At 45.7% G+C, this 26439-nt stretch overlaps 2 protein-coding genes; both read right to left on the bottom strand.

Moving 5' to 3' along the window:
- Positions 1 to 20173: 20173 nt before the first annotated feature.
- On the bottom strand, positions 20174 to 22056 carry GSTUM_00008191001 (uncharacterized protein; the record flags this gene model as incomplete). XM_002839894.2 has 1 exon in its annotated part: positions 20174 to 22056. The coding sequence occupies one exon, from the start codon at positions 22054 to 22056 to the stop codon at positions 21058 to 21060; it is 999 nt and encodes a 332-aa protein (XP_002839940.1). The 3' UTR covers positions 20174 to 21057.
- A 1013-nt stretch (positions 22057 to 23069) lies between these two features.
- GSTUM_00008190001 (uncharacterized protein) lies at positions 23070 to 25322 on the bottom strand. XM_002839893.2 has 7 exons: positions 24750 to 25322; positions 24225 to 24642; positions 24147 to 24160; positions 23872 to 24085; positions 23760 to 23819; positions 23564 to 23713; positions 23070 to 23513 (listed from the first exon to the last, which is right to left on the bottom strand). Exons 1-7 carry the CDS (start codon positions 24869 to 24871, stop codon positions 23229 to 23231), a joined length of 1263 nt encoding a protein of 420 aa, XP_002839939.1. The 5' UTR covers positions 24872 to 25322; the 3' UTR covers positions 23070 to 23228.
- Positions 25323 to 26439: the final 1117 nt, after the last annotated feature.

Here is a 26439-nt window from a genome sequence, read left to right as displayed (position 1 = left end):
CCCTGCCTTGTGTCAGCAAGCGGGATTCCAGAAACAAAAATCTTCACCTTCTCCAAATTCCTCTGAAACTTGAACTCCGAGAGCGACAATTCTCTAAGTAGGTTGAGCCTTGCCTTGTTGAGCTGGTTGCCTAATTCCATAACAGGATGCCCTGCCAGGGTCAAAAAGATACAACCAATCTCAGGCTGGATATGCCCGGCACGGATGTGTGGGACACTGCCTCCAATCTTTCATTTGTTTGAGAATGTCATGTTGATCCGATTCTTAATAGCCTCAATGCTCACACCCTCTAGTAGGGCTACCTGCTTGCGAGTGGTAAAGCGCATAGTAATATGCCTCCCGCGGGCATCCAGAGTCAGTGACGACTGTGGCAGCCCTGGTACCGAGTTGAGCGGGTGGGGAGGTCCTTGTGGGACTTGTCTATACTCTTGTCGCATTGGAGCTGCGGTTACCTTGATGCTGGCCATGGCCGCAGGCCCTGATTGAGCTGGCATAGTAGCAGGTATACCAGTAATGGGAGCTGGTTCCTGTCTGTCAGTGTTCCTCATCTGAGTCTTAGCCAGGGTTGCTGTTTCCTTCTCGCTACCAGATCCACTGGCAGGTTTTCTCCTCCTTCTGGCAGTACCGATCAGGCACCTACCACATCTTCTACCCCTTCTTTTTTCTTCTTCCTCCCTATCCTCTTTTTCCCAGTGCACGGACTTGCCTTCTCCCCCATGAGCCATACATAGAGTCACCACTCCCTCACTGGAGGAGCTCCCACTGCTAGACTGGTGCAGGGAGGCTGCTGATTTGGGGCGGGCAGAGGGTGTCTGCTCTTTCCGAGCAGCAGGAGGCTTGGGCACATATGTCATTCTCTTCACTACCTCTGTGAAGGAGGTCTTAGCTGTAGGAGCTGCCGTCGCAGCTTCCTTTCCCTTAACGGTGGCAGGGGGTGGTGTAGCTCCCAATAACGTAGACTGGGTATTGTCGGATATCACTGAAGAGGATTGGCGTCAGGGGGGTAACTTATCTCATAGTATCTCTATCTCTTCCCCTTGCTTGCCAACAATATCCGTCGCTGCCTTTACTGCCCGTTCCAGTAGGTGTACCCAGCTCCAGTAGTTCACCCCGCCCTCTGGTCCTTCATTGCCAAATACAGCGCCATTGTTCATCTAGGTCTGGACATTGTGCACAGCATCATCCTCTATTAACTCAGATTCCGAGGAGAGGAGGGGCTGAGTGTTGCCAGAGCGGATGTCCTCTAGCCCTTCTAACATGGATTCAATTATACTATCCGAGTAGGGCCCCAGAGAGGGAGTCCTACCTGCATCAAGCATCTTGCATACTCCTGCCATAATTAGATCCGCCTGGGCCACAGCAGGATCAGCTTCCTCAGGCTGGGTATCCGGAAGGTGAACCTCTAACGGTGCCTGGACATCGTGTGAGACCTCCGGGGAGATCGAGAGCCATCCTTCCTGCAAACACCACTCTTTATCAGAGACCGGTGGTGAGGACACCATTGCTAGAGAGGGGGTATGGATGCTGTTGCCCAATCCAGTTGCTTCGGAGTTGCGACCCTCTTCCAAATCCATGGAAGTGTCCCTTGACAACACCTCAGAGGTAGGCAGGATGTCTTCGGTTACCAGGGGAGATGGGAAATGCGCTGTAGCCTCAATGGTCGATGGGAGACTCACAGGTAGGGGAATGGCCAGGCGCCCATGATTTACGTTCAGGAGCTGGCTGAGAAGAGCGGGGACAATCTGTTTTCTCCGGCCTTCATTGACATTGATGGCTGGAAAATACTGTGGTCCAAGAGCTGGCACAGCGGATCGTTAGGCGGGAGATGCTGACTGCATACGGCGTCTCATCCCAGCGGTAGGGGAGTTGTAATCCTCATCCTCGAGGTCATCTAATCTGAACTTTGGGGTCTCATAGAGAGCCCTTTCTCCAGATAACATCCTGGCCAGAAAGGAAGGAATGGATGAGCCAGCCTTGCATGCAGGGGTCTGATGGAGGAAGCAGGACATCTTGCTTTGGACGGCTCTAGCGAGGGGAGGGGTAGCGGACCATGAACTTGACTCAACCGTAGTCGCAGTCGAGTCACTTTTGGTTCATAATATAGGGAATTCAGGAACGATGGCCTGAGAGTCTTTGGGGGGGGAGGATGCGGGAGCTGGAGAGTATTCTGAGCTGTGATCGGAGTTGAACAGAATGAAGAGTCCTTTGGTGGTGTCCCTGTTCAAGCCACATGTGGCTGAGCAGCCCCTCCCAATTAGAAAACCTTTCATTAAAACCTCCACTTCTTTCATTGTGGGAACGGTCGCGTCAGCGACCGTTTGCCAAACCAAGTCATCAAACTCCGGGTTCACTGCGTTCTGATACCCATAACAGTGGTAAAACTGTAGGAAATTAAAGTTTCCCTTAGGTGCAATATATGACAGTGTAGTTGTGGGGATAAGGCCACGGGCGGCCTCAGTAGCAGGCACAAGAGACAAGGCTGTACAGGCCGTCTCAAGCAAGGAGGAAGGGTTGGAGTGAAACTGAACAGGGGACGATATCCTCAAAGAAGGGGGAGAATCCGTGGATGAGGAGGCTGTTGAAGATGCCATCCTCGCCTAAACTATACTCAGTGGTTACCGTGACCAGGCCAAAGATATCTCACACCGAAGTATCTTCTAAGTGAGAACAACTACTACTAACCGACTGCCCAAAACGAAAAACACAAACAGGCAAAAGTGGATGAAGTATTTATCGCGAGCGAAATAAGGTAAAGTATTGGTTATGCTCACTTCCAACACGGAGTGCAAGAAGGAGGAAAAGTACTTAGAAGTCAATCTAATTTTATTTAAACTTGTATCGCCAACACTGTCATACGACGAGCCACCGCCAGCACAGGGATACTGCTAACCTGTATACCACTGATCCTAAGCTAACTAAGTCTACGGCCCCGCACCTGCCATCCCTGAGTCATGCCCGCACGAGAACTAATTATAAGACCATCAAACAACCTAGCACCCACTCTGGTCCAAGTCCGTAGCCCCTCTGGTATGAAGCCAACTAGCACTAAGCATGGCTGAAGCTGAGCAAGAGACCGACCTAACCAGATTTCTCATCCAACAAAATATAAAACCAATACCGCCCGGTCTGAACACCGTCCCACAAAACCTCCACCACAATAAAACACCATCAAAAAAAAACCACCAAATAAATACCAAACTACAGGCGACACAATAGCAAAGAGGAGGTGACCAACATGTCCACCTCTCGCATCCACATGCATGGCTGTCGACCCTATGAACCCACTTTGCCAAGTGCCTCTGAAGAGTGTAATGGTGAGGAGGACCTGAACCTGCTGCCTGTCCCCCAAAACAAACACATAAACAAAAGAAATACATAGAGGTGGTGACAGACATAAACAGTCAGTGGGGCCTATCTCCCACCCGTGGTGCCTTGCCCCCGCCAGCTATGCCCATTACCAAACCAAAGAAACCAAAGAAACCCCACAAAAGCCCAGCAAGTAAGACCCAAACAAGTCCAACCAGGTGGTCCCAACCCACTATCCACACAGGTGGCCATCGACCCTCTGAATCATCGAGGAGCTTTGCAGCACTCAGCAGCTTCACCCAACAGTCCCATCAGACCGGAAACACTTAATTAGACATCGCCCAACCTGACGCATGCCCGATCGGTGCTTACAGGCACCTCTCCCCCCCCCAATGAGCCCCCCCCAAGCCCTAGGCACCAGGTGCCATGGAGCCCATCCAGTCCCCTCAGCCCCTCAGACAGATCAACCATCCGCTTGCCACAGGACAGAGTATACCCAGCCCTACCAGGCAGCCATTGGTCTTGGCCACACGAACAGAGCCCCAACCCTCAGCACCGTATAGCCAAGGGGGGCCCACCAGCCACAGCCAGGAGCCATAAAGGAGGCAGCACCAATACCCGAAGGCATCGGCACCAGTCACGCCATCCAACACAGCCGAACCGAAGTCCAACCGAGTCAGGAAAGAGTAAGCAGAGCCAGCCAAAGCTAGCACTACAGGTCCGGCAACAGGCTCGGACCGAATGACGGGCAAGAGGCATCACCAACTGACGCGACAAGAAGGGGGAGGGTGAACGAACAGAAGCAAACAAACAGAAGGTAGGCTCTACTTGGAATGGGTGAAGCTGCCAACTACAAACCACAACCGAACCACCCAGACGCACAGACAACACGAGTGCCTGGCTGCCAATTGTCCCACACTACCCCAGGCAGCAACAATAACCACACCAGGGGGTAAGAGTTTGCAGGGTCAAAGCCATCCCCACAGGTGAGAGGAGGAGACGCCTGACTTAAGCACCATAAATGCCGCAAGGACAAAACCTCCAAGGGAAGGACGATAAACAACATCGTAGGAATCCGACAGTAGAAACGAGAACGTAACGAGGAGGGGCTGGGCGGGTACCACCCTGCCACCAGAGGAGTGATGTGGCCGGTACGATGAGTTCATACTTGGGAAGGTCATCAGTCTAACCCAAGGGCGTTTTGTATCGCGAGAACTAAGGACTCCGTTAAAACCTAACAAAAGACATGAGCTGGTCCAAAGAATGACATCGGTGATCCCCCCAAACATAAGGTTCAATCCCCCCAATTGAACGCGAAACCTGCAAGTAGACAATAGACAGGAAGCCGTAGACGTTTTACCGAAAGGGGCTCATATGCGACCGTGATGAAGAGCTCGAAGTGACAGTATCGTGAGAAACTATCAGGCGACGAAACGAGAAGCAAATAAGTAGTCCGCCACGTAACATCTAACAGACCTCAATACCAAAGACCGCAGGAACTACTGAGCGGACTCAGATATCTCCCTCAGAATCCAAGGCATCAAGGCCCATCATGATGGCGAAAGAAATGCTCGGGGCGAAGCGATGGCAAGGACAAGGAAAAGTACTTAGAACAAAGCGTGAAGAATCTATCCTCCTCGGCTGTATCAGCCTTCTTATATAGTGTCCTTCCTGTTCATAGTCATGTGACCCAAAGTGGTCACATGTGCAAAACCAAATAATAACAAACTAGTCATGTGACTAAAGTGGTCACATGCTCAAAACCTATGACCTCATAGCAAGGTCATGTGCAAAAACTCATAAAGCAATCATAATACAATAAACAAGTCATATGACTCGACTGAGTCATATGCATGAAACCCATGACCTCATAATGAGGTCATGAGCAAAACATAAATCATATGTGCAAGGCATACCCACAAGGTATACTCGCAAGGCATAATTGCCAGGCGCACATTCCATGACTCATAATTGAGTCAGGTGTGAAACATAATAAATCATATGACCCAAATGAGTCATATGCATGAAACAATAACATACCTTTGACTTATAATCATGAGTCATGCGAAAACCTTTTCCATGCCAAGCCATGTTCGTGACACTTTCATATCTATCCAAAGAGCCTCTATAAGATTCAAATGAGGTGACTACTCTGGCCACCTGATTTACTCCACGTCATGAAGTTACCAGTACCAATTAGAGTGATCTTTATAGCCTGGAGCTCCATCCTCTACTACCCTAACCCAGCTGTATTCCTCACAGCACTCTTGCCAAAAACTAACTAAATGTGATTCCATAACTGTCTCCATATAGAGTTCTGAATCCATCATTGCCTTTCCTGAGATAAAGCAGAGATTGGATTTAAGCCTGCCACAAAAAGCCCTCTATATCATTTTTATCTCACGCCCAGATTTGAATGTTGTGTCAATACAATCTTCACGGTACTCTTCCGAGGCATTGCATGTTATCCAAGGCCGAGCACTAAAGCCAGAGGTTGAAAAGGACAACTCATCAGTCCATAAAACTCTTATCCAATGATCAATTATCCGGTTCAAACTCTCTTGATACCAAGTAAGTTAGATTGAGTGATTAACTGGTCAAATCGTAAATTTTCTCTGTGGGACTCGTTACTTATATCTCAAAGAATGCATAACCCGCTTAATAGTATCCAAATTGCATGCATAATTCATCTTGACCCAAATAGCATCCCAGCTAAGACGCCGTGTTTTTGTGTCACATGTTACGAAGGCTTCCAGTGGCCGTTTTTTAGCCTTGTCAAATATTGGGGGCCTGTGTCATGAATGTGGCTTGGTAAGGAAAATGTTTTTACGTGACACATAGTTATGAGTCACAGGTATGTTATTGTTTCACACATATGACTCATTTGAGTCATATGATTTGTTATGTGTGGGATTTGTGATGCTTTTACACATGGCTCAAATATGAGTCATGAGACGTGCGCCTGATGAGTATGCCTTGTGAGTATGCCTTGCGGGTATGCCTTACGCATATGATTTATGTTTCACACATGACATCATTATGAGGTCATGGGTTTCATGCATATGACTCAGTCGAGTCATAAGACTCGTTTATAGTGTTATGATTGGTTTATGAGTTTTTGCACATGACTTCGCTATAAGGTCTTGAGTTTTGAGCATGTAACTACTTTGGTCATATGACTAGTTTATTATGATTTGGTTTCGCACATGTGACCACTTTGGGTCACATGACTATGGGCAGGAAGAATACTATATAAGGAGGCCGATGCGGTAGAGGAGGATAGGTTCTTCACACTTTGTTCTAAGTACTTTTCCTCCTCCTTGCTGTCACTTTACCCCGAGTGATTCTTTCGCACCCATGGTGGGCCTTGATGCCTTGGATTGTGGGACAGAAATCTAAGTTTGCTCAGTAGTTCCAGGGGTCCTTGGTGTTGAGGTCTGTTGGCGTTGCATGGGGGATTACTTGTTTGCCTCTCATTTTATTGCTTGCTGGTTATCTCATGATGCTGGCACTGTGAGCACTTCATCATGGTCGCTTACAAGCCCCTTTTTGTAAAATGTCTTCGGCTTTCTGTCTATCGTCTACTCACAGGTTTTGCGTTGAATTGAGGGGAATGGACCCTTGTATTTGGGGGAATCATCCATGTAGTTCTTTGGGCCAGCTTGTGTTCTTGTTGGGTTTTAATGGAGTCCTTAGTTTTCATGATATAAAATGCCCACAGCTTCGCTTGATGATGGTCCTATGTCATCAACCCGTCGTACCGGCTGCATCACTCCTCAGGTGGCCGGGCAATGCCTGCCCAGCCCCTCCTCATTATATTTTTGTTTCTGCAGTCGGAATCTTACGATGTGGTTTATCACTGTTCCCTTGGAGTTTTTCTCCTTGCGGCATTTACTGTGGTTCAGTCGAGTGTCCCCTTCTCGCCTCAGTGGGGATGTCTTTGACCCTGACAAATCTTACCCTCTGGTGTAGTTTTTATTACGGCCTAGAGTGGTGTGGGACGATTGGCTGTCGGGCATCCGCGTTGTCTGGGTGTTTCAGTTGTTCAGTTGTGGATTGTAGTTGGCGGCTTCACCCATTGCAAGTGGGGCCTACCTTCTCTTTGTCTACTTCTGTTTGTTCGCCCTGCCCCTTCAAGTCACATCGGTTGGAGATGCCTCTTACCTGTCATTGGTCTGGCCTGTTGCCGGACCTAGGGGGCTGGCTTTGGCTGGCTCTACCTACTCTTTCCCAGCTAGGCTGGGCTTCAGTTCCACTGAGTTCGATGGTGTGGCTGGTGCTGGTGCCTTCGGATGTTGGTGCTGCCTCCTTTGTGGCTCCTGGCTCTGGCTGGTGGGCCCCCCTAGGCTATGTGTTGTCAGGGGATGGAGCTCTGTTGGGTGGCCAAGACCAGTGGCTGCCTGATGGGACTACGTACGGGCTGTCCTAGAGCAATCAGACGGTTGATCTGTCTGAGGGGCTGGGGGGCTGGATGGGCTCTGTAGTGACTGAAGTGTGGGGCTTGGAGGGGCTGATTGGGGGGGGGTGAGGTACCTGCGAGCACCGGTCGGGCCTGTATTAGGTTAGGCAAGGTCTAATTCAGTGTTTCCAGTCTGGCTGGGGCTGTTGGACGAAGCTGCTGAGTGCTGTAAAGCTCCCCGACAGACCAGTTGGCTGATGGTCACCTGTGCGGATAGTGGGTTGCTACCACCAGGTTGGACTTATTTGGGCTCCGCAAGCTGGGCTTTGTAGGGTTTGTTTAGTTTCTTTGGTTTGGTTCTGGGTACAGTGGGAGGGGACCAGGCACCACGGGTAGGATATAGGCCCCACTGACCTTCTTGGTCTGTCACCATCTCTATGTATTTCCTTTGTTTATGTTGTTTTGTTTGGGAGACTGGCAGCAGGTACAGGTCCAATTCACTGGTACCCTCTTCGGAGGCAACCGGCAAAGTGAGTTCATAAGGTCGACAGCCTGGCATGTGGGTGCGAGAGGTGGACATCTGGTTGCTTTCTCCCTGCTACTGTGCTGCCTTTAGGTTTAGTTTGTATGTTTGTTGGTTTACTACTGTGGTGGGGGTTTTGTGGGAGGGTGTTTAGACTGAGTGGTAGAGCGTTTATGATTGTTGGACTAGGAACCTGGTCGGGTCAGTCTTTTGCTCAGCTTTGGCTACACTTAGAGCTGGCTGGCTTCATACCAGAGGGGCTATGGACTTGAATTGGGGCAGGCGGTGGGTTGTTTGATGGGCATGTAATTAGTTCTCGTATGGGCATGACACAGGGATAGTAGATGCGGGGCCGTAGACTTAGTTAGCTTGGAATTAGTAGAATACCAGTTAGCAGTATCCCTGTACTGGTGGGAGCTCGGCATATACTAGTATTGGTGGTACGAGTTTAAATAAAATTAGATTGAATTCAAAGTACTTTTCCTACTTATTACTTTAATGAATAAAACACCTTTATGACCATTATTTTTATTACAATATTATCGTTAAGCCAGGGAGAGCTCTTCACAAAGAAGAGTTAGAGAAAGCTTGCAATAGGCATTCCCGATAGAAGACAAAGATCATGTACTATCAGTAACATAGGCAGAGGCCTAGTGCTATTGTAAGACTAAGAAAAGAAACAGAAGAAGAAGAAAAGTATCGTTCTCCGTAGCCAAGAACTAACTATCCAGGAAAGGATTGTTACATTACAAAGCATCACCTAGTGTGATGCCAAATAATACATGATCGCATCCTTCAACCCAGACAGGGAAGGAGATATTGACATCGACTATCAAAACCTTAACTTAGGGGGATTCACCAATGCCTTAGATCATGTTTCAGCAGAACCTGCAAGGGTAGCAAGTCCAGCAACCCCAGAGAAGAGATCCTCAATCGATAGCTCTCCTGCAGGAACCCCACAACCCAAGAGAATATTGTGATCAGCAGTACCTGTACCAAAGGCCCTGGCCGCTCCGGCACTAGGCACTAGCATACTCCGAATGACTGAAAATTACTTTTAGGCATTTCTGGCAGCAACACGAAACACAGGACAAGGGAATATTCAACGACTGAAAGCAAAAGAACTGGACACATACGAAGGAGCTGAAGATAAGCTACAAATATTCCTGGCACAATGCGAAGGGTATTTTGCAATCAAGAGATATGGAGAACACTACGATGTGATCAAGATACTCAATGTGGAATCTCTGCTATGGTGACTCGCAAGACAATTGATCATGCCCTTCCAAGATGGAAGAAAGCAGAGGGAATAGGTCAAGTACGAGGAATTGAAGTGGATACTATTAGAACAATTCGGGGATCCCAACGCTAAGAAGACAAGACGAAAGCTGGAAAAACTCGAACAAGGAAAACAGACCTTTTCGGCATACTGGAACGAATGCAGACTATTGGAATACAAGGCAGAGTTTGATGATGCTACCCTCTATATCATCCTCCTGAGAAACTCCCATGAAAGAATCAGTGAAGCGTGCGGAATCTCCAACTCGCGTTACACCACAGGAGTATGATTTGCAAGATGGGCCATTGATAAGGAAAGCAAGCTAAACCTGGTTCGATACAACTCGGAAAACATTATAGCACACAGGATGGCCCTGTCATCTAGGAACTTGCCAGGAACCTTCAAACCGCAAGCAACTCGAGGTGAAAACCGAGCATTACCGCTAGGTGAGCCAATAAAATTGGACAAATCAAGGGCAGGACCTGCTCTGAACCTGTCTAAGGAAAAATATGGTAGAAGAATGAATGGGAAACTCTGCTTGAGATACAAAAAAGTAGGACATCAGATATGAGAATACAGAAGCTGACCAGCCAGTGGATACCAAGGGATCAGGGCTACTGGAAACAATCGCTTCCAAGCTCAAAAGAAGAGCAACAATCGTGAAATGATCGCAGAAGATTTAGTGGCGGAAAATGATGAGGGTCCCCAGTAAATGGTGGTCTGGGAGAACCAAGATGTGGACTTGGAAAACCCATCAAGGTAGCGAACTACTACACAGCACTACACACGTAAAAGGGAAAAGATGATGGAGATCATGTGACGATCAAGGCGAAGATAAACAACGAGAAACACGAAGAAACAACAATATATGCAATGCTCGACTCTGGGACTACCCCAGATTTTATCGACAAGAAAATCTTCGACAAATACAGCCTCCACACCAAAAAAGCGAAGAACACAAGACAAGTCTACAGAGCAGATGGAAAGCGAAGGGCAATGGGTTCTATAACCCATACAGTGACAGTACCTATAGACATTGACAGCTATAGGAAAATGGCAACCTTTCAGGTAGCAGATCTCAAGAACTGTGAGATAGTCCTCGGGATGCCATGGTTGTGAAACCATAATCTGACAATCGATTGGAACGACAACAAGATGACCTTTACAAGCAAACTATGTGCGACATGAGGTCTCAACAGTTCGCCTGTGGTCTACTCGATATCGGTACAAGAAGTGGAAGAGGAAACTTTGCATACAAAGTTCGCCGAGATGCGGCAAGATAAGAGAGTCAAGATACAAAAACTAGATCAAGAGGTAAAAGTGCCTACCAAGGGTTCCAAAGGAGTAGCAGGACATGACCTGTATGCCAAGGAAGGAATCAAGATACCTGCCAATGGGCAGGCAATGATAGCGACAGGAATAGCCATCGGACTACCAGAAGGCACTAATGGATTGATAGCACACCACAGTGGTCTAGCTGTCAAACATCAACTCATGACTATGGCAGTGGTAATCGACGGTGACTATACAGGTGAAATCAAAGTGGTCCTAATCAACTTAGCTCAAGAGGACTATGAAGTCCGGAAAGGCAATCGAATCGCACAGTTGATTATCGAAAAAATCAACAAAGAGGATCTGCATGAAGTAGATTGACTGGAGGAAAATACAAGTGGAGACAAGGGATTTGGAAGTACAAACCAAAACCAGCCCAATACAATAAAAAGACTTGAGATCAATAAGCTCACAGCTCAAGCCTTTGGACAGTACTATCGAAGAGGAGATATAACAGGAATTCTCAAATTGACATACGAAGACGAAAAAGCGGTCCTAGTGAAAATTAATATCAGCACGGAACTAGCAATCCAAGACAAGAAATACCAAAGCAAAAAAGGATAGAAAGAATTGATTCCAAAGGAATATCATCAATTCACGAACCTATTCCAAGAAGAGGAAGCTATGGGGCTACCATCTCGCAGACCAGGAATTGATCACGAAATTCAGCTGGATAAAGACGAGAAAATGGGATAAACAAAAGAGATTCCCTATAAGAAGTTATACCCACTAGGAGAAGCGGAGCTCATAGAACTTAGGAAGTATATCGAGCAAAACCTAAAGTGAGGATAGATCAGAGACTCCTTTGCATCAGGAGCATTTCCAATACTATTCATGAAAAAGAAAGATGGAAAAATGAGACTGTGTGTAGACTACAGAGCCCTTAATTAGGTTACCAAGAAAGATCGATATCCACTACCCTTAATTGGAGAGGCACTGGATAGACTATGGTCAGCAAAATACTTCACCAAGCTCGACATCAAGGATGCAAACTACAATATACGCATCAAAGCAGGAGACAAATTGAAGACTATATTTGCCTCAAGATACGGAATGTTCGAATACTTGGTTATGACCTTTGGGCTAACCAATGCACCGGCTTCATTCCAAAGATAGATCAACAAGGTACTCAATAAGTAGCTCGACATATATTATATCGTATACTTGGACGACGTACTCTTCTACTCAGAAAACATGCAACAATTCCAGAACGATATCAGCAATATCCTGACCGCAATACAAGGATCAGAAATAAATATCAAAGCTACAAAATGCGAATTCCATAAAAAAGAAAAGGAATACCTTGAATTTATCATCAATCGAAGCGGGGACAAGGTAGACCCAGTCAAAACAGCAGCAATATGGGATTGGGCCAAACCAAACAACAAAACAGATGTTCAATGCTTTATGGGATTCTGCAACTTTTATCGAAGATTCATAGAAGGATTTAGCAGACTTGCAAAACTACACTATAACTTAATAAAGAAAGACAAGAAATGGGGACGTGGAGAAACAGAACAGAGAGTATATGATGCAATATGAATGCATCTAACATCGGCACCTATACTGGTTCATTTTCACGCAAACCGAAGGACAATGATTGAAACGGATGCCTCAAAATATGTGTCCTCAAGCATACTATTACAACAATACGATGACGGAAAATGGAGGCCAGTGTCTTACCGATCCAAGACAATGACCCCTGCAGAGTGCAACTACGATATTGCAAACAAAGAACTATTTGCGATAGTTTAAGCATTAAAGGAATGGAGTAGATATGTTCTCAACAACGACCATCCAGTCGGAGCTCTAACTGACGATAAGAATCTGGTCCCATTCATGACTACGAAAGCACTGAACGACTGTCAGTTAAGGTGGATCGAACACCTCAGCAAATACAACTTCAAAATCAAATACTAATCGTGTAAAGAAGGTGGAAAGCCGGATGCCCTGATCAGGATTGCAAGTGACAAACCACAAACCAAAGAAGAAGAAAGAATCAAACAGAAAAAACGAACGCTATTACCAAAAACCTACTTCGAGGCAATAGAGATTATCCAATTCACATCAATGGAAGACAAAGGAATCGAGAAGGCGAATGAAAAATACAAGACAATTCAGACAATAAGGGAAGCATTGAAAGAAGGGAAAAAGAAGATGAAAGAAATTGCTCTGGATTTATACCAATGGGAAGATAGAAACCTGTAGTACGATGGAAAACAATGGATGCCGGACGAAGAAAAGATAAGGACAGACATCATATGACAACACCACAATATCCGAATGGCAGGACACGGAGGAATGGCTAAAACCACAGAATTATCAGGAGGTCATTCTATTGGCCGGGACTGCACGAAGAGGTCAAACGATATGTCAAAAACTGTAATATATGCAAAAGGACAAAAATGGCTAAACATGCACCATATGGATTACTGAAATCGAAGGAAGTTCCCGAATGACCATGGGAAACAATTACTATAGATTTCATTATGGAACTACTGGCATCAGAAAATTGTGATAGCATCTTGGTCATAGTGGATCATCAGATCAAAATGAGTCATTTCATTCCAGTCAGAAAAGATATCAACACGAGAGATTTTATACAAACATTCTTCCAAGAAGTCTTCTGACTTCACGGTCTCTCAAAGAATATTATTACCGACTGTGGAACACTATTCACATCAGGACTATGGAAGAAAGTAATCCGAGAAATAGGGATAAAAAAAAGGCTGAGCACAGCATTTTACCCACAAATGGATGGACAAATGGAATGGGTAAACGCAATACACGAATAATATTTACAGGCCTACATCAATTACCAATATGATGATTGGTACAAGCTGTTATCAATGGCCAAATTCGCATTCAACAATGGCAAGCAAGAATCGATCGACATGACACCCTTCTTCACAAATTATGGACAACATCCACAAAGTTAGACCACATATCATACAATTAATGGTATAATACCGGACAAAACAGATATTGGAAAACTACACGAGATATTACAATACGAAATGAGTCAAGCACAACAACGGCAAAAAGAACAATATGATAAGCACCAAAGTCCAGATCCGAACATACAACTGGGAGATATGGTATGGCTAATACCACACAATATCCATATAACGCAACCATCAAAGAAATTGGACTACAAGAAAATCAGACACTTTAGGATTCTGGAAAGGGTGGGTAGCCGAGCTTATAAACTCGACCTTCCACCCACGATATGAATACACAGAATATTCCACATCTCACTCCTCGAATTACACAATGACAACAAGTTTCACTCACAAACAATTATTCCTACTTCTCCAATCGAATGCAATGGAGAACCAGAATACAAGCTCAATGAAACAGTCGATTCTCGCTTCTTCCACGGTCACCTCCAATACTGAGCCAAGTGGAAGGGATATTCGCCCAAACACGATAAAACTTTGTACTTCACACACAACTTTAAACACTGATAAGGTGCCATCTCAACCTTCCACTAGCGATACCCAGGCAAGCCCGGCCCAGGTAACAATCACGTTCAACCAAGACAAAGGTGAGAGAATGGCTCCCACGCCACTGCAATAACACGAGGGCTGGGGCGATAGCCCCCGCCAAACAACCCTGACCAGCCCTGAATACTCATTCATGGGGCCAACCAACAAAGAACTCAGGGAAAGTGAAAAACAAGCACAGTATAACGCCATATCATGGACGGTATGCTATGACGATGGATATCCCACATACTACGGGGACATGGAAGGCTCAGGATGGTTCCTGAGAGAACACAAAAGGTTCCGTCCACACCCAGACTATGTCCTAAAATACTGGAAACAGTGCTTCAACGATACATGCAAGATGCACAGGATGAAGAAAATCTCTGCGAGATACTATCCGCAGAAGAATGGGACAAAGAAAGAGTTGAAAGGAAAAGATGCCACAGTATGGCAGAGAGCTAGAACCTCGAGGATGAGGCCCAGGGAGGGGGGAGCCCAAAACTCATCGACAGAAATGGAACCCGACACTAGGAGCCTACATAGTCAAATCCGATGACTCTGGGAACAACTTGGTCAGGGAGAAGCCACAATTTGGGCAAACAACAAAATGATTGCAAAACTACGACAGCTGAACGATGTTCAGAGGCACAGGATCGAGATGGCAAACCTCACATTGGAAACGGTAAGGGTAAGATGGAGGGAAGTGGACAACAAGTTCAATAGGCTTCAGAGGTCCATGCGCTCCGCAGGACGGGAACTATTGAAGCTTGGGGAAAGTGCCTGATGGAACTCAGGCTTAGGGAAAGAGGAGCTAATGTCACGAATGTGGCTTGGTAAGGAAAAGGGTTTCACATGACATATGGTTATGAGTCACAGGTATGTTATTGTTTCACACATATGACTCATTCGAGTTATATAATTTGTTATGTGTGGGATTTGTGATGCTTTCGTACATGGCTCAAATATGAGTCATGAGACGTGCGCCTGATGAGTATGCCTTGTGAGTGTACCTTATGGGTGTGCCTTGCGCATATGATTTATGTTTCGCACATGACCTCATTATGAGGTCATGGGTTTCATGCATATGACTCAGTCGAGTCATAAGACTTGTTTATTGTGTTATGATTGGTTTATGAGTTTTTGCACATGACCTCACTATGAGGTCATGGATTCTGAGCATGCGACCACTTTGGTCACATGACTAGTTTGTTATGATTTGGTTTCGCACATGTGACCACTTTGGGTCACATAACTACAAGCAGGAAGAACACTATATATGTAACCGGTATGAGTACTCAGTTATTAGTTGGTTTTAGGTTTTATTTTAAGTATCATTTTGATACTTGGTTTGCTTTAAGTATTGTTCGATACTTAGTTTATTTTATGTTTTATTTTAAGTATCGTTTTGATACTTGGTTTATTTTAAGTATCGTTCGATACTTAGTTGTTTTATATTCTGTTTTAAGTATTGCTTTGATACTTGGTTTGTTTTAAGTATCACTTGATACTTAGTTTTATTTTATGTATTGTTTTAAGTATCGTTTTGATACTTGGTTTATTTTACCAAAGAGTATCGCTTGATACCTTTGATTAGCTTCGTTTATGCTAGATATGGACAACATTTGTGTATTTAAAGCCCACCTAATCCCACGATGGAAAAGGTAGACTTCGACAGACAGTATTTCAATATACTTAGTTGAACGGTTACTTCTTTGTTTCTCAGTACACCCTCGAAGCCTCCTTTAGTTCTCAGCTCTCACCTCCTCTCTGGAAGAGCAGGCCACCTGCCAACTATCATATCTATTACCGATAACGTGATTAGCACCTTGCGAACACGTTACAATATAAGGAGGCTGATGCAGCCGAGGAGGATAGGTTCTTCACACTTTGTTCTAAGTACTTTTCCTACTTATTACTTTAACAAATAAAACACCTTTACAATCTTTATTTTTATTACAACATTATTGTTATGCCAGGGAGAGCTTTTCACAAAGAAGAGTTAGAGAAAGCTTATGATAGGCGTTCCCAATAGAAGACAAAGGTCTTGTACTATCGGTAACATAGGCAGAGGCCTAGTGCTATCGTAAGACTAAGGAAAGAAACAGAAGAAGATGAGAAATATCATTCCCCATCACCAAGAACTAACTTTCCAGAGAGGGATCATTATAGCCTGCCAGTCCATTTACCATTGGAGAATCTGCCCGTTACTTGTATCCATTAATAGATCTTTACCATATAGTTAGCTATCATCTTATTCTCATGATGATACTTACTCCATTGAAGTTGAACTTCTAAGGTGACAATTTTCATACAAAGTGTTCAACCTTGTGGCTATATACTTACCTTTTGACATGTTCGTTTATCAATTTTTAAATACTTGCCAATCTTTGTCCAGCTCTACCTTACCTCATCACAGAGTGTAATCACTTTAATACACTCATTATAAGTTGTTTTGCAATGTCTGACGACTTGGGGATTCTGTTTGCGTCTATCTTTTTGCTTCATAGTTGTTGTTATAGTCTTGTGATGGTGTTTATGGGTGAGATATTGTGTCCGCAATTTTTTTACTCCTACCGGTAGTTATTACATTCCACTTCTCAGCTTGACAATCAGGGTGTGCATACAGCATAGAGGGGCTTGTACCACTGCACTGTAAATACCCTTACTCCCGAGTACAGTCATGTCTGGAAATTCTTCGCACCCCTGGATCGCAACTACACAACTCCTTATCACTACAACTACCTCTACTATGACCCTACCATATACCCTCAGAGTCAGAAATAACTTGAATAAGCAAATTTATATCCTGTATAAATATACAAATATGGGATATAATAAAATTTCCAAGTCTTTAGGTGTTCCCAAGTCTACTATTCATTATGTGGTTAAAAAAGTAAAATCTAAGCATGAAAATACTCATGATGCAATAAGAGGTCGAAGATCAACCAAGATTACCAATACTAAAAAAAAGATAGTGGAATCAGTTATCAATGCCAAGCCTTATTTAGAATTTTACATCATTACCAAAAATGCGAATATTGGTCTAGGCAAGACCACTATTGATAAGATTATTTCAGAAGCTGGTTTTAAGCTTCTGATACTCAGAAAAATGTATTTTTGGAGAAAAGGACAAAAGGAGAAGAGAAAGGAGTTTGCTAGGAGAAGGAAGAACTAGAAGGGGGCATGGAATTGGGTTGTTTTTGTGGATGAAGCCACAATTGTTTATGATCTAAATCCTACTAGAAGAAAGGTCAGAGTTAGATCTGGTGAAGAGTTGGAAGAAAAAAACTTGAAGCCTAGCTTTAGGTCTAGGAGGACTAGTATTGGAATCTATACTGCAATCATGAAGGGTGACAGGACTGAGTTAATTCTGGTGAGGAAGAGGGGAGAGGAGGAAAGGACCAGTAAAAGAGACAAACTTGGCCTCAATTCCCCTCAATATGCAACTGAAATCCACCAGCCATACCTCATTCCTTTCATAGAAGGTCTGGATAGGCCTTCTGACAACATCTACCTAGCTGCAGACAATGTCTTCTGACATGGTGGTGAGGAAAATTGAAAATTAGAGGCTGACTGTAGTTACAAAAAACTCCCTTGGCCACCCAACTCACCACATCTCAACCCTATTGAGAACACCTGGGCACTACTCAAAAGAGCTCTCATCAAGTGATTCTCCAAACTAGAGAGAAGGCCTCACAGTGCTGCTGAATTGTTTGAGGCAGCAAAGGAGGAGTGGGAATTAATTCCTCAATAGAAGTTGGATGGATGGATAGATAGAATGCCTGAGAGAATGTTGGCTGTACTGGATGCAGATGGAGGCCATACAAAATGGTAATAATGTTTTTCTATCATCTACTAGCTATACTATTATCTTTTCTTTAATTGAATTCTCTACTTTTTTTTTGAATTTTTTGTGGTTGGGTGTCGTGGTAGTGCCATTGCCGGGCGGGGTGCGAAGACTTTCCGGACACGACTGTACTCGTAGGTCTACTCGAGTAGATACGGTCACCTGAGCCCTGTCGGTCCCATCACTAACGTCCTTAGAAAGTTCACCCGGAAGAGGAAAAAGGGACCCCGATTTGTCACAAACAACCCCGCGCCACTTGTATGTAATTCTGGGCGCACACTCATCACCCACAAAATGGTGGATGCCTCCCCTGTTCTGTTGCGGCAACAAACGGGTTAAACCGCAGTTCTAGGCACATCCACTCCATTATTAATATACCGGTACGGTGATTCTGTTCGCATGCTCTCCGCAAACAGGCACTAGGCTGATATAGGTTTTGAAAGCCCAATCACTGACGATGGTATTGCAAAGCTTTATGTCTGTTTCCTCTGCGCTTTGCAGGAAAGGCTTTCAAAATGGCTGTTGAGCCGACCGATACTCTGTGCCTCGTTGTTGTTTCACTGGGGGGGGGTGGTGTGCAAGTGCTTTTGCGTATGACTTGCAGTGTCGTGGAGGGATGGAAATCCATTGGCTGGAAAAGATATCATACCGGTAGGGTGGGGGTGGGGTATCCTAATACCGGCACGGAACTTATTGGCATAACTTATGTAGCACTCTAGATGATATGCTTTACCACCCACTCTGGGGATACGGGTAGGGCTATGATTCCTTTCATAAACCCTTACTCGAGTACCGGTACTCGTATTGTGTCCAGTAAAAACTCTTGGAATTAACTATCTCCCGTGTCGTGAATATCCCTGTAAATCGAGACATCAAACAACCCAAGATAGGTTGAGCTTAGTAGGTTAATGGAATTGAGAAAAAGCCAGTTAATAAGATCCTACACACTCCATGGCTTTGGCTATCCCATGCCAGGCACTAATCCCTCCGAAGGTCCTTTGTCTCTACTAGCGAATTTCAAGAGTTTTTACGGTGCAGTACAAGTATAATTACCGGTATTCTGGGTTTTTAGTTAGTTATGTCTTGTTAGGTTTGGGAAAGTGACGGTTCTGCGGTTTTTTCTTTTCTTTGTGGGAACGAGCACCTTAGAAATGTATCATAATAATATTATTATATTATAAGGGACCTCTCACCCCTCATTTTCTCCTCGAGTAAATGGAGCGAACAGAACGAACATTGCGGACACGCACACGACCAAACACCACGAACATGAACCACACAAGTGATAACACGAGCGAGCAAACTGAGAGTTGGCCACACCGGCGTTAATCGTTTGCTTCCATCTTCTCTTCTCTTTTCCCGTTTGGTTTGTGCGAGCCCCTGCTGTACCCTTACGGATCTTCCTGGCTTTTACGTTCTTTCCCATACCGATCCAATACCGTTCTCTCAATACCCGGTACTCACTAAACCACTCTTCACTCAGGTGGTTTGTCTATATATATATTTATATATATATATATTAATCGAGGAACAGTTGTCACAATACGAATAAATTAAAATAATAATAATAATAATAATAATAATAATCTGTATCGTATGATATGTATGATTCTATGTAAACCTAAACTCGGAACCCAAAGGCCCACCGTCGTGGGCAGCATGGCTACTTTTATCGTCTATGATAGCACCGCTACGGGATTTCGTCTATATCCCCATTGGCAGGACATATAAACATCACTCAGCCTTGCGAGCGTGGAAGGGAGGTTGATTGCTTATACGATATCAGTCACTCTGCCGTACTGTACCGCACAGTACATACCAGTAGCCATAGTGGTTCTTTCAAAGACTTCCTAACTTTTTTTGTCCCATCCCCTCTCCTGCCTTCCTTCCTGCCTGTTCCCAGTCTCTCTGCTGGGGTTCACTTCTTGCACTTTTCTTGCCGCCATCGTGCTCCAGTTGCTACCGGTATGATATCGTATCTTCGCTACGCTGCATTATTCCCACCCTTGACAAACACTGGATTCCCCACCGCTAATTTACTGCCTCCCGTTCTCACAACTCACCGCACTTGATATATGATACCCAGTAGCTTGCCCTAAACCATGCCAGTATCTCCAAAACCACCCATCCTTCAACCCTCTCCCTGTACTATGTATGATATATCAGTGTTGGCGGGGGTTAGCTGCAGATAAGGGTGCGGCACACTCCACCTCACAGCAAACTCAAACTTCCCGTTACGCCGCGATCAACTTCACTTTCGTTGTTCAGCTGTTTGCTCAGTGTGCCTGACCTAGGCTTTTATCATACTGTAAAGTACTTGTTATGCCACAAGTTGTGGTCGGAGTCATTATTTAATTAACTTTGTTTTTTTCTCACTGACGTGTCTGGATATGGTAAGTTGATGCGGGAGACGACGGCGAAGGCTGTGATGCTGTGTTGGTGGTGGTAACTTAAGTCCCGCTTGGCTAAGTTTAGGCTGGCTCGATCAAAACTTGTACGATACAATAATCTCTGTTGTGCGGTACGATACTCTCCTGGGCAGACTACCGTACTGTGGAATTCTGGACGAGTGTGATATTGATGAAAGCGATGATAATAGATACAGTCGGAAGTATGGTGTGTAATACAGTACCGTAGCGCTTTAGTCGTGTGTCTAGCTCGCACCCACGCACCCACTCACGCACCACCATCATATTTACATGAATCTCGTTGTCCGGACCTTCTTCTGCGTCACGGCAGTTGCTGCAAGGGCAAAATCCACAACCGGAAACCCTCCTCTCGTTCTTCATCTCCATCTCCATCTTCCTCCTCGGGCTCCTGGGCCGTCATCAGCTGGCCAGAGTCGGTATCGGAACCCGAATCTTCAAGGACCCAATCATCCCATCATTTCCCATCAGAGCCCAGATCTTCCCCGCCGGTTATGAGCTCTTCAAAGTCAGTGTCGGAACTGGAGTCCTCGAGGGCCCAACCGTCACGTATTTTGCCATCGCTGTCATAGTCACTAGAGACTGCCGTGCCCGCGATTTTTGTTGCTGTTGTTGCAGGTGCTGTCGCGGCTGCAGCCATAGTGGCAGTAGCAGCATTATCGCCGTGCAAAGCTTCCGTAGCCTCGCGGGGCCTCTTATCCTGCTCCTGTTCGGAATTCGTCCTCTCCAAGCCTTGAGCGCCAAGGACCTGCCCCTCTGACGTATAGTAGTCCACTTCCCTCCCAGTGAACATGTGCCCGTGAATGAACCTCATGTGCTCATGCAGATCCCAATCGAACAACGTGGCCCTAACCCTATCGCACACCCAAGCCTTGTTCTTCGTGAGGCTCGTGCCCATAGCCTCGCCCAGAAACCCCTTCCGCAGGCGTAAATTCGTAGCCTTCAAGTGCGCACCACTGGCACTCATGCACCGCACTACCGCATACTTCAGCGGAACAACCATGGTAGGCGGTGTACTGAAGGTCTTGCGTAGCATGAGCGTGTACATGTACTCCGTCTCCAGGTCCTTGTCTATGGGCGTGCTGGAGTGATAGTGCGCGGCGATTTTGGTATTGTAGTACATTCCCGGGCCCAGCATTGGGCGCATAGGGTTGCTCGGCGGGATGTAGTGAAGAAAGTCGCGGGATGGTGCCTTCGGTATGACCTTGTGGACCACAGGCGGTCCGGGTCCAGGCCTCAGGAGCTGCGGGGCTTCGTGGTGGGGCTGATGGGATGTAAAAGAGGTTTTGCTCAGGATACTACTCTTTTTCGGGATCTTTGTGGTTGTGCCTTTGTTAAAGACGCGGGGCTTACGGGGGCGAGATCTGATGCCGGAGAGGTGGGGTGTTGTGGAGATTGGGCGGGTGGCGGGTGGGTAGAGAAAGCGCATTCGAAGTGCTGGAGTGCGCGGAGGCATTGAGATTGAATTGGGGGCGGGGTTGGTGGTGGTGGGGGTACTGAAAGAGTTCGGGAAATTTTCGTGATGGTATAGAGTTCTAGCGTCTGCGTTTGCCAAGACCTAGGCCTGTCTTTACCGTATTCTGACCCTGAATCTATGATGCGGTATTATACTCGAGGAATTTGAGCATACTAATAGTACCCGACCGGGAATAGGCAATTTAAACCATACACCCGCTTGCATCTTCATTGAGACAGCACTCGGGTAAGGTCTGCCCAACAACTAAACCCCGTCTCTCTACTCATGTTGCTGGGCTGAAGTCGCGCTTTTTTTTGGTGGTGGTGATGCACCAAGAGGGACGCGACTTCAATCTGGCGGGATGAGTGCTGTTGTATGATACAAAAACTATAATACATAATTATGATATCAAAAGAGCCAAACTCCGAGAGCCCAAGAGTCTATCATAACCCATCACTCGCGCAATACCTTCCTTCCGGATCCCCATCATCCCTCATAAGCTACCCACCGCTCTCGACTGCTCTCCATTGCCCCTTACCCCCCCCCCTTCCCCCTTTTCATCTGCATCTTCCCGACATCTTATTCCGCGAGTACACAGTATCAGTCACGCACTCAGCTATAATGAGAATATCCGGAGCTCACAATTCCCAAACCAGATCAACAGCAGCGGGATAATCACACCTACAACTCCCGCCAAGATTCCGACGATTTCTCCTCTCCCCAGGCTCATTTTTGTCTTTGTCGGTGATGGCAGTAGCACCGGTATTGTGGTGATTATAGGAGGTGAGGAAAGGAGGCAGGGTGTGGGGAGGTATATGGCGCAAACCGGTATCCTATGGAGGGATTGGCTTTTATACGAGAATCGTTCGCACCGGTGTGATATCGGATTAGAGCGGCCGTGGTTGATAGGGAGCTGAGACATTATGCGCTCGAGCGTCCCCCTGCGTGCCGCACTGCCGTATATTGACAACAACGGGGCCACTACGATCATATTCGCGGACAGCCTCACAAAAAAAATTGCTAAGTTAATCTTAATTCATGGAATTTGCTATTTGTATGGATCGTGAATCATAGCTTTTCTAAAGGTAACTGAAAAAACCAATCGACTCCCACCAAATATCTAAACCCGGAAGAAAAAAAGTGCATGGAATTCTAAGATCAACCCGGAAGATTTACATGTAATTTTTCAACCTTCTCAACTTCTCCTTTGCAGCTTCGAGGACGTCGTCATCTTTACAGACTGCGAACCTGAGGTAGTTTTCTGCTTCCTTTTCGTTGGCTTCGGTGTAGAATTCAGTGGGCGGGATTGCAGCGACCCCGATCTCCTTGATTAGGAACCAGGAGAGTTGAAAGTCTCTCGGTCGAGAAGACACATGAGGTGGAAATTCGTAATCTTCAGGCATTTTTACCTTGCTCATGTTGACCAGGACAAAGTAGCCACCCTCGGGATCGGTGAACTGGTAAGGTCAGTTGATAACATGGAGGCATAGAACACGGGGGCAAATACGGGAAGGCCTAATTCGTCCCAAACTTCATTGAAGCGGTCCATCTTGCCCTTCATTTCGCGCTTGGAGCTCTCCCAGAATCCCTCCTCGTCAGCCTGTTCGAGCCCGATAGCTACTGCTTCTTGAAGAGGAGAGACGGAAGAATAACAGATCTACCACCCATGAGCGAAACACCCCTAGGAAAGGTAAGATACCTACACGAGTATGAGCAGCGGCGGAATATTTGATGAGGTCGGGTCTCCCAATTAACCAGCCAACCTTAATTCAGAATTAATTTCTGGTTGTTCGTAAATAATTCAAGAGCTCCTACCCTCCAACCAGTGCAATAGAAGTTCTTCCCAGCAGACCCAACTGTGATCGTGAGATCTCTAATCTCCGGGGTGAGGGTTGCAGTTCTAGTGAAAGGGACGTAGAATAATCTATCGTAGACTTCATCGCTGAGAATGAGGATGTTATGCTTAACACACAATTCGCCAATTCCCATAAGCTCCTCCTTGCTAAAGATTTTACCGATCGGATTGTGCCTGGTGGTTATCAGCCTCCACCCTGCGAATCACAATCCCAGAGCGGCGGGCATAAACCTACGGATTATTGATGACCTATCCTCGAATTAAATTACCACACAACGAACCACATAATGCGACTCATGGAGAACAAACTCACCACCATCCTAGTCTTCTCAGTGATAGCCCTCTCAAGCTCTGCCAAATCCAAGGTCCAATCGTTGGACGAACAAACCTCCGTGTCCCCCTTCGCGGGTGGATGCAGCGGGACGTAGACAACCTTTCCACCAGCCATCCGAATGTTGGGAACATACTGATCGTAGAACGGCTCCATGACAATCACCTCGTCACCCTTCTCGATGAAGCCCATAAAGGCACTCAAAATGCCCTCATTTGCACCGGTGGTGATAACAATTTCAGTGGCAGGATCGAGCTTACGGCCAAAGAATGGAGAGTAGGCATCCGAGAGAGCCTGGCGCAAGCGGAGGCGGCCCTGAGTGGGAGAGTATTGGTTACAGTCAACCCTATCCAGCGCTTCTTTCGCAGCATTTACGATAAATTGAGGCGGGTTGTAGCCACTGTTATTGTTTTGTTTTTTTCGAAGGTGGGAAAAAAAAATTAGACAAACAAACTTTTATATCATGTGTCTTGTGGGTAGAAGAGGAGGAAGAAGGAGACGACCCACAAGAAGCCTTGGCCAAGATTAATAATTGTGTTTCCTGAAGCCGTGGCTGCCGCAGCTGCTTCGTTGACAATTGACCAAACATCTTTGGCCTGGGTAGCTACTCTCGCAGCAGGTTTTATCATCGTTCGTAACTGCCCGGGAGAGATCCTGGGAACCGAGGGGCGGATGTTGCGAAGTAGAAGTGCTGGGAGGCTCATGCAAGATGTGGCGAGCGGAGCGGTAAAGGGTGAACTAGGGAGGAGGGTGAGGAAGGGAAGGGAGGCAAGCGGGTGAAGGAAGGACACTAGGTGTCCCGCGGTGGGGCGGGATTGAGAAGCGAATTTCCCCCTCCACAGTAGGGCGGCCGCTAAGATCGTCATCTCCTATTCCTGGAAACACTGATTCTTATTCTTGTCAATATTTATTTTATTTTATTTTTCCGAAAAATTTCTCCCCATGATACCACTCAAGCTTCCTTCATCTGCTGGGTCAAAGAAAACAAAAATGGTCCAAGCCCTCTACAAAGCTTTGCTCCGAGTCTCCAACCACGTTGGGAAAACCCAGGATCGCATACTCGTGGTTGAAGGAGTCGTGGGCAAAGATAAGTGGGGGATGATGCGGTTGGCTGTCGGTTCGGCCCCACTGAGCAGGGGAGGGTAGAGGTCCTACTCGAGTACGAGTACTTGGTACAGTACTATACTTGTAGTGTCATTGTGTATTCGGAATTGAGCACTAATAGGAACGCCAGTCCCAGGTGAGAATTCCAAAAAGGTACAAATGGTAGCTACCCACTTTCCTACTTCTAGCTATGAGCTCCACCTCCACCAGAGAGCAACTCAGAATGCTTGCTGAGCTAGCTGCAGAGAAAGGAAAATGAGAACTTTGAACTAACAAGTTGACTATATTCCAAAATGGTTGAAATGATTTTAGAAGGAAACAGAAGTAAAAAAAAAAAAAAGACACTTAGTGCTGGTTCATCCAGATTTTACCCAGCTCTTACTGAGGATTCAATTCTGCCCCTTTACATCCTATTCTAATCCTTCCTTCCTTAAAAATCTTCCTACTATCTTTCCTCTACCTATATCTTTCTCCAGCTAGTTGTCATTTTATTCCTCCTAGTTTCTAGTTTCATGTGAGTATCACAGGTACTGCTTAAAATAGTTAAAAATCATACCTGAACCCAGCCATTGCTTATTACACGCCAAATTCATTCCCATCGCTAGCTTCAATGACAGCAGCGATCCAGCGTGGCATGGAGGCAATCAGTTCATTAATATAGTCTACCAGGAGGCCTCTCCACTCTTGTACCACACAATCTCTCGCATTGCTGGATCCCGATAGTTCCAACCTATTCTTCTCTTGAAAATATCATTAATGTAGCGCCAAACCTCTTTTATTGGGTTCTAATCTGGAGAGCAAGGTAGAAGGGTGATTCTCTCAGAGCCACAGTCTAATGCTTTGGTAACATTATACTTCTTTATATGAGATGGAGCACCATCTTCAATAAAGTAAAGAAGTTTCTGGCATATAGTCATTTGTTGAAAGAAGAATAGAAAGACTTTTAAGCGAAGAACTTACTCTCTGTAAATATACCAATCTACTTCTTCTTTTCTTTTTACACTGCAAGTTTTTTGAACTGGAATAGTATGAGGTTCACCAGGTCCAGTAAAGTAGTGGTAATCATTGGTATCACTCTGAAACTCTTGTTGTA

The sequence above is a fragment of the Tuber melanosporum genome, assembly GCF_000151645.1.
Source record: "Tuber melanosporum whole genome shotgun sequence assembly, scaffold_43, strain Mel28".
NCBI lineage: Eukaryota > Fungi > Ascomycota > Pezizomycetes > Pezizales > Tuberaceae > Tuber > Tuber melanosporum.
This window is presented reverse-complemented; position numbering and strand designations above follow the sequence as displayed.